We start from the raw sequence: 9248 nt of genomic DNA, 5'->3' as shown, positions 1-9248 counted from the left end.
ATACCACAGCAATGTGTTCCTTTGACAGACTCTTGGGAAAAAATCATTGAAAAGTATTTCTAAACTGTTACTTTACCAAAAGAGAGGTAAGATCCTTTTACACAGCAAGTGAGCATACCTTTTTATAAATCGCTATGTAGCTTTTAGCTGCTGCTTTATATGGCTCAATGACATATGCCTGAACTCATAATGTAACCCTGAGTGGTGCGTCTGGGGCTCAAGTCCTGCTGTCCATAAAATGTGATGAAATCTGTCTGATGCCAAGATCTTTAGAAATTTCTTCCATTTGCACTGGCTGACATCATAAGTAGTGTGTGTGTGTGTGTGTGTGTGTGTGTGTGTGTGTGTGTGGTGTGTGTGTATGTTCCACCTGATGAAATCAGAGCTGCCCCTCTGCATTTCATTGTGACCTTATTGGAATTCTTGAGTTTTCAAGTTGTGGCCTCCTCTCATGTTCCCTGGCAGAGCTTGAGCAGCCATCTTGGCAGCTGTGCAGTGTCTTCTAAGGCAGGAGACAAAGGGATTTCTCATCCATTATTAATTGGTATTACTCTTTGCAGCAGACCAAACACAATTCTATAATACAGCTGCCAACACCGTGACCAACCCCCCAAAAGAAGTTATTCTTTTTCGAGTATTGCTTGTTATTTACCTAATATAAATGTTTCCTTTAGCTTTTCAGCTGTTTTTAGGGGGCCTGATTACTTACATACAAATTGGTGTCTATATCAATTGGATATTTTTTATGAGCATGCTTTCAGCCAACTGGGAGCCAACTCCAAGAAGAAGCATTATTCCAAAACAGTATGAAGAAATTTGCCAAAAGAGAATGCAACCCCTGAAACCTTTATGAATCACCCATAGGATGTGAGGTCACAGGTGCTGAGTGTCTCCCAAAATGTCCCTTTAGTATGCAATGTTTGTGACTGGAAATTTTGACTTTCTTCTTTTTTGACTTTTCTACCCTTTCAATTCCGTGTTCCTACAATTTGTAGGTATCCAACTGGTTTGGCAACAAGCGAATCAGGTACAAGAAGAATATTGGCAAGTTTCAGGAAGAAGCCAACCTGTATGCTGCAAAGACAGCTGTGACAGCCGCACACGCAGTGGCCGCAGCTGTGCAGAACAACCAGACCAATTCACCCACCACGCCAAATTCTGGTGCGTACTGGGCGCTCACTCCCTGCTTGGCCAGGCAGCCTCATGCCACAGCGTTCTATCCCACAGACCATGAAAAGAACCATGATAATGATACAGTGGTTTATAAAGGAAGGTTTATGTTCACGTGCAGGCTTGTTCTTGGGACAGATGAGTGGTGGATGGCCCACACCTGTAAACCCACCATTCACAGTGAATGCCACTCACTACTGGTAGATTCTGGAACTTCCACACTTAGTAGTGGCCTTTAATTTAGCAATTAGGGAAAATGTTCTCACTAATGATTGTCTTGGCTGTGTTGTTCCAGGTATCCCGTAAGGTCAGTAGTGGTCTGTTCACGAATGAAATACACAAGTGGGAACCAAATTGGTCGGTATTCATGATGAAGCTGGAGTTCTGGGATGGGGTGCAGGCGGCTCCCAATGTGCCACAGCTGCAGAGTCTGGATTTCTCCAGCCCCTGTGAGGCTGGTTTGGTGGGCTGAGCAGTGGTCATATGTGAGAGGGACAAAACTCAGTGCATGGACACATTACTCCTGACCCTCATCCAATACATCTCGGCAAAATTTTATATGCCATTTGTGATGGAGTTGGAAATACTTGAAATTACAGGAAACTTGAATGACAGGTGCACAGCAAGTCCAAAAAGATGGACTTGAGGAGCAGTTCAAGGGACTTTTCTTCTTTAAGCATGAATATTTAAAAGTTGAGAAAGTGAGACTTTGTTTTGTTCTTCCCTCCCTGTATTTTAATGGGACATGAAAGGTAACAGGGAAAGTAGAATTAGGACTAAGAAAGAAGATCGGAAATACGTGTCATGATCCACCATGACCATCAGTGATGTTGAAAAGCTCTTAATGACTCAGTCTTAGAAATAACGGGGAAATGAGGTCAAAGTGCCGGGCCAGCTACTGGGTGTTTTCTCTTTCCTTCTGTTTATCTCTTTGGTTTTTAAATTAGGGCTTCCCCATCAGTAGGACTTTTCTGGGTGTAGAGTAGGCTACAGACCTATCTCTTGGGAGTGACTTTCCACCCTCTCAGATCTGAACATGCCTTGTGTCCTGCGACCTTCCCTTCTGTGTCTCTTCTCCTCTCCCTGCCTCTAGGTCTTTGAGGATTATATGTGTAGCTCTCCGTTATTCAGCTACTTAACTCTTTCCTTTCCAGGTTCTTCTGGTTCTTTTAACCTCCCAAATTCTGGGGACATGTTCATGAACATGCAGAGTCTGAATGGGGATTCTTACCAAGGGTCCCAAGTCGGAGCCAATGTGCAGTCACAGGTAGGAGAAATGCCCTAGCTGGGGCCTTTCTAGCAGGGTAGGGTTTGGGCTCAAAACTCCTGACCCCATGGAAGTGGTCTGCACATCTACGCAGAACCCGTGCTGAGGGCTTCCAGCGTGACCTGTCCGCCCCACATTTAATTTAATGAGAAGTCAGGTGAACAGTGGCTTTTGACAATTAGAACCTAATACACTTTGTGAATGCATTCGGCTCTGGCTTGAGCTCATGGAGAGGGGTGGGGGGCTGTATCTTACTTATGTCACAAAATAGAACAGAAAAATTTCGTGTGCCAGCGTGTATGTGGTGTGAGAACGCACTACTCCCTTTCATTCCTGTATTTTTGCAAGTCAGAATGTAAAAACCTGAGTTCTTAAAATATATCCCAGGTTCAGCTCTTTTCTTGTCCTCTTAATTGAGAACAACTATTCATGTTTTTATGCGTGTGTGTGTGTGTGTGTGTGTGTGTAGAAACAGAAACTGAGAGTGAGAAATCCAGAACAGGTATTTATAAGTAGGTTTTTACCCACCGCCACATGCATTCGGTTGCTGTAGGTGGAAAGTTTGCATTGCCATGAAGATGTTATTGTTTGGCTGGCATGAAAAACAAAGATGTGTGAGTTTAAATATGCAAAGAATTGTTGAAATTCTGCCAGTCACATTTGATTGATAAATTTGTCTTTCATTGAAGATGCTAAACCCTCGTGGCACACATAATTCAAATTGTTTCCTTTTGTAAGTGATGATGTTTTAATAGATTTGGGATGATGAATTTTGTTTCGTCTCACTTCTAGGTGGATACCCTCCGTCATGTTATCAATCAGACGGGAGGCTACAGTGATGGCCTTGGAGGAAATTCACTGTACAGTCCGCATAATTTAAATGTGAGTACTCTTGGGAGCTGGCTGTGGGAGCGGTGTCAGGTAAACAGTGACTAATAAATAAATTAATAGCCATTTGACTTGGCTTCTCATCTTGTAGAAAAGTAGGGACGGCAGTGTCTTTGCTGCACTTTTGTTTTATGAACTTCAGTGCTTGATGCTACCACAGTGCCTGTAGAAGCCCTCACAGATACCCAGAAATGCCAGTGTCCAGTCATCAACAGGGACTTAAGCATCAGCCCATTAAGATGCCATTTCCTAGTGGCTGTGCTGTGTTCCAGAGAGATGGTGGAAAACAGGTCATTTATCTTAGAATCAAACAGCAGGAAAAATTCCCAAGCACAGCACAGGTGAAGGTGATAACCTTGGAGGACCCCACACAGATCAACAGCCAAGCTAAACAAAGAATTCTGTCCTTAAAAGCAACCTCTGTATTTTCAATATGGGATGGAAAACGTATTTGGCAATTCTGATGGCCTCTCAGTTTTAATTATGGAGGAAATAATTTTAACTTAAGTAATTTTAATAATTATTAAATAATTTTAGTCGGTTCACTAAACTTTTCTTTTCCTTGTACCCTAACATAGTTAGAAAATGGCAAAAAAAAAAACAGCTTCAGAAAGAGGGGCAGGGATGGGGTTGCCAGGGTGGAGCTTGGAGGGAGTGCTGGACAGAGCCCAGAGTTCCAGACTGAGGGAGGAAATGGACAGCCTCTGGAGCTCTTGGGAGTAGAGTAGAGAAAATGAACAAAAGTCTCCTTTCTTAGGGCCCTGGTTTTCTATGAGAGTAAATATTAATGATTTAAAAAGTGATTGAGGATGTTCAATTGTAAAGGGAAAAAAGGACCATTAAATACTCAAATCTTTTACATTTGAAATGTCAAATCTTTCTTTTTGGGTTTATAAATAACTCATAATAACCCACAACAAACCATATAAAAAGCCTTTTAGTTGCATTTCTTCTTTTTCATTTAAGTGTTTTGAAATGCTTCAGAGAATGTGCGATATCCTTATCAACATGATAAAATATGAAACTGTGATTGCCTGCAGCATTTTACAGACATGAATTCCATCTTCACTGATGAGGCTTGATAAGGCGCTGTTGTATAATACAGTGCATAATCTCAAACCACCAGCGTAAGGATTAATTTATTTTGAAAAAAAAAGAATGCTTGCTGACAACCACTCCTCCAGCTGCCACGCTGGGTGAAAATATTGTACATTTGTTGTTTATAAATTTGGATAAAAGAGGAATGATGTTTACTTCAGATGGAATATCTTTAGACTTGTATCTGTGTAAGAGTTTTTCTTCTCCTAAGGAGATTTTCATACCTGAGGGGGAAACAGCTTACCTAGATAGAGAAGAGGATTGCTTAAGAGTCCCCTGAACACACAGGCATGTCACCACCCCACTTGACTGAGGCCTTCAAAAAGCACCATAGTATTTTTTAAATCATATTTTCCTTTTTCTAACCTGAATTTGATATGCCTCAAGTCTTGAAAATCCTTTTTCTTCTGGCTCTTTCATCTCTGTGGGGTTGTTTGACCCACACTCTTTTCCTTGGTGCTGGTGGGAGGGAAGGTGCTTTATATGCATAAAGCACAGTGGTCACAGGAAGAAACTCCTCCAAAGCTGTGTCTAGGCTGGGCGGGGAGTCCAGACAGAGTTCTCAGCAGCCTGGTGGCACAGGGCGAAAAGAAGACATTTGGATGGACTTGCAGAGGTTGCAGATAGATGCATAGGAGGAGTTGGGGGGGACCTCGTGTCCCACACTGGTATGGGTGTAGGAGGCTGGGTCTGGGTGACATGGAGACAGAGGCTGGTTGGAGCCGCAGGCTCTGGGTGTCAGCCAGCTCACCCTCGCCTTCCCTCCAGAAAGGCCTGCTCCGTCACTTCCACTCAGTATTCCCCAACTCACAAGCCCAGCACCTCCCTCTTCTTGACTGCCATAAAAATATGTAGCGACAAGCTGTCTGCCACAGCAAAAATTTGATCAGACACTGATTTCAGCAATTGCCTCTATAGGCCAAGACATAAGGCAAATTTGTTTCTGAGTAATGTTACTACTGCTGCAGGTCGGAGGCAGGAAGGCCAGCAGCATGTGCAGAGTGGTAGCAACATCTCAATGAGGAGCTCCAGTTATAGATAATTGGAATCCAGATTTGAGTAGTGTGTGCTCCTCTGCAGTTCATGCATTTTCATTCTGGAAGTTCCTATTTGGAGGGAAATTCTGGCCTTCATTTTCCAAGGATTGTGGTGGTTGGCCGTCAGGCCTGCCTGGGGTGAGGAGACCATGTTGAAGCCAGGCTGAAGCTGGCTCAAAGTTTTGCTGAGGCATTTCATGGAGCGTCTCCACTGCCCCTTCTTAAAAGATTTCTTGGGCTAGGGTTATGGCTCAGTGGTAGAGTGCTCGCCTCCCATATGATAAGGCACTGGGTTTGATCCTTAGCACCACATCAAAGTAAAATAAAGGAATTGTGTTCATCTACAACTAAAAAAAATGTATTAAAAAAAAAAAGATTTTTTTTCAAGTCACTTTAGTTTGACCAGCAGCAGATCAAAGGCTGAGTTTGGTGCCAGCTTGGTACTGGCTAAGGCCCTTCTTCTACATGCTGATTTAGTGCCAAGTCTTTACTTGATGGGATGGATTTGTTTTACATGCATTTAATCCCACTTTAACACATGCTTCCAACTCCTGCCAAAGTGGATTTAGAAAATACATTTTGCTAATGCATCTCTGCTCTCATGTTGTCATCTGGGTGTTTTAAATTGGGGAGTAGAATTAATATGTAGACATGCCCTCGCTGAACTCTTTCTCCTTGCAGGCTAATGGAGGCTGGCAGGACGCAACAACTCCATCTTCAGTGACTTCTCCTACAGAAGGCCCGGGAAGTGTGCACTCAGATACCTCTAACTAATCTCTGGCCACACCTTCCCCTGAGCTACCATGCCTTGAGAAGTGTGTTCAGAGCAACAGGAGGAAAAGGAATGCGTTCTTGTAGCCTACCATCTACAGCTTTACTATAAAACCTTGTCTTATTAGAGAACTTGGTAAATCTGTTTTTTAAGGAATCATAATCATTTGTATTTATACTTAAAACACACAATGTTAAAAAAAGCACTTTATCCAATTAGGCCAAGATTTAACATTGTTGACAGTCCTGTAGCTATTTTATCATAATTTATTATCAATATTTTACATTAATGGTTTCACAGTTGCCAATTACTTGGCCTTAAGGGTAAAAAGTACAATATATGCTAAACCTCAATCGTTAGAGCAGATGCAAAGATTCACCTCACCTAAATTGAACTCCTTACATATTTCCAGCGCAGACTTTGATTGTCTTTCTTTCATGTCACTAATGGGGTTGGAATAAAAGAGCTGTTTGGCTATCTCTGTTAATGATGGTTGTGTTTAAGAACCTTCCTCGTCACATTTGGGTTGTGATCTCTTACGTTATAATTAGATCAGAGACTGGTAGCCTCTTTTCTCTCTGAAAGCACCAGTACCCAGAGTCTGCTTGGTAATGAGATTATGGATCCAGATTGTTCTGAGAGATGAAGATTACTTGCTGCTGATGGAGGTGAAAACGAGACCTGTCTGGGGTTTTACAGTGTGCACTGGGTGCTGCACAGACTTGTCAAGGTTTGCTTTGTCCTCTGGGCATCCGCAGAAGGCCCTGCTCTCTGGAGTGTTGTATATAGTGTAGCAAAAGAGTATTTATACATCTCACCAATCAAAACACAGCTTTATTACCTCATGCGAACTCATAAGAACCAATAGAATTTCAACATGTTCTGTAGCTTAGAGTGCTCACTTACTACCTCTGAACAATACTCACCTGTAGTTTTGTCTCTTTCTTTTTGCATCTTGTAATTAACTCTTTGTTTCCCTTCATAAATATGTAATGTACATTGTAATCTTTTAAAAGAAAAATCAGGGTTGCATTTGCAACTTTTAAAAAAATGAGAGTGGAAACATTGGGTCTTAATTTAACACAGGATCAGTAAAACTGTTGTAAATACTGCGAAACATTTTGAATGTTCCTCATCTTGTTACTAACCCATGCAAAAAAAAAAAAAAAAAAAAAAGCGGCGACTAATTGTGATGCATTCAGATTTCAGTATTCAGTACTGTATATTTCACCCTGTGTGATGGGGACCCCCTCCTTTCTCTTTTTGTATTGTATGCGATTCTGAACCTGATTGAGTCATGAAAATAATTTGTGGCAGTGATTCTAATGTATTAAAAATGTTTCGTGTTCCTTTCTAACTGGATTACACCCTGGATTGAAAAAGTCTTCCTCGTGGTAGTTACATGTAGTTTCAAACATGAATAAACTTTTTGCTTTCATGATTAATGAAATTTCGATGCTATTTCTTACTGCTTAGCCAGGCAGCCAGCACAGGCAGTGGGGAAGCCTCAAGAGGAGGCAGACCTGGGCCAGGGAGCACATGGCCACTGGGAGGCTTTGGTGAGGCTGAGCAAGGGGACAGCTGTTGACTGAGCAGCTCCCTGGGAGGCCCTGTGCACCCCACTGCCATCACCCCAAGTCCTCACTCCATCCTTTTGAGCTCATAGCACCGCAAGAAAAACATTCTCATCTTCACAGATCAGCAAACGATGCTAAGAGAACTAGGGAATGTCAGGAGGCCACACACCAGGGAGGAGGGCGTGTCTGACTCCGTCTCCAGTCCTTGGCATTCACGTTCTCATGACCTAGCAATGCCTCTGGAACTTGTCAGGTGGAAAATTGTTTGTTTTTTGAAATTGTATTTTAATAACCAGAACCTTGTCACGTTCACTTCGCCTCCCTGACTTCTTTAACTGCAGTTTTTAAAGATGAGTGAAAGTTTATCCAAAAAGGGTGGGCCTCGAATGCCATTGGAAAACAAAACTCCTGCAACTTTTTTAAATTCTAAATTTGTAATCTGTAAGACGAACTAAAAATCCTTGAACTAGATTAAACGTTGTTTTTGTTTTATACAAATTGTAAGAAAGTCCATATATTTACATACATGCCTGTCGCTAATATCTAAATCTTTATAATAATAAAAGAGGTTCATAGCAGGTAATTGGCCTGTTTACTATATCTCAAGGAAATTGACTCACAGGAAATCAGATTAATGTTAATCAGTTGCAGCAAATTGTCTATGATAAATACAACTGCTTTACTATTTCAGTTGCTACAGCCAGGCAAAACAAGGTCTAGGGCCATCATTCCCATTAATCTTGAGGCCGTTATACTGTGAGGGTAAACTTTATAAAATAGATTGCCCTCCAAAGCTGTCCTCCCTCACGTGGATATTCTGCCTGCCTGTTGGAATCTCTCCTGTGGCTGAATAATTATTTGCATGATTCAATTAGCTTGTGGGTCAGCCTTTCTTATCTTTGTGCAGAAAACAATCTGTGCTGTGTGGTTTTGCAAGACATATCCTGAGAAAACGTAATGCGCGTGCACACACAAATTCATCTTCTTTGGTGTTCCCAAACAAGATACCTCATGAGAACCATCTTGGATTTTTCTCTTGGGCCAGTTTCTTGGAAGAAGCACATGCCAGTTCTTACTGGAGATCCACCATGGTGACTCGCAGCACCGGAGGGAAATATGTGGGTCAGGGGCTCTTCTTGGGAACCCTAAAGAGCCCCTCTCTGCTTGTTTAGGAGACTTGCACATTTTCCTCTTTGCTCTTCACCGCCTCTTAAAGGGTAGAAGCACTGTCACTTCATAGGGAAACTGGGATAGCACACATGCCCTCCAGCCCAGCCTCTGGGGTCCATCAGGGTCTCGGAAGCTCTCCAAGTATGTTGAGTGCCCAGGAGTCCTGAGATTCTTGTCTCACTCCAAGTCGCATGAAGTGAGTTGTTGATTTTGGATAGGTTTTCTTCAGGTGCCTTTCTGGGTCATGCCGTGGTTTAGGGATAGACCCA

At 42.3% G+C, this 9248-nt stretch overlaps 1 protein-coding gene across 3 annotated transcripts in view; it reads left to right on the top strand.

Moving 5' to 3' along the window:
* Positions 1–7677, top strand: part of Pbx3 (PBX homeobox 3) — a 207192-nt gene extending 199515 nt beyond the window's left edge. For 2 of the 3 annotated variants that reach the window (XM_048813039.1, XM_015497579.2), the window contains 4 exons: positions 996–1161; positions 2325–2437; positions 3230–3319; positions 6142–7677. In XM_048813039.1, the coding sequence (XP_048668996.1) occupies positions 996–1161; positions 2325–2437; positions 3230–3319; positions 6142–6234 (462 nt within the window). In that variant the 3' untranslated portion in view covers positions 6235–7677. The remainder of the gene's footprint in view (positions 1–995; positions 1162–2324; positions 2438–3229; positions 3320–6141) is intronic. The other variant, XM_048813040.1, reaches the window with a different exon arrangement.
* The last annotated feature ends 1571 nt before the right edge of the window (positions 7678–9248 follow it).

The sequence above is a fragment of the Marmota marmota genome, unplaced genomic scaffold, assembly GCF_001458135.2.
Source record: "Marmota marmota marmota unplaced genomic scaffold, marMar, whole genome shotgun sequence".
Lineage (NCBI taxonomy): Eukaryota > Metazoa > Chordata > Mammalia > Rodentia > Sciuridae > Marmota > Marmota marmota.
The sequence above is the reverse complement of the archived record's forward strand: the minus strand, read 5'-3'. Positions and strand labels throughout refer to the sequence as shown.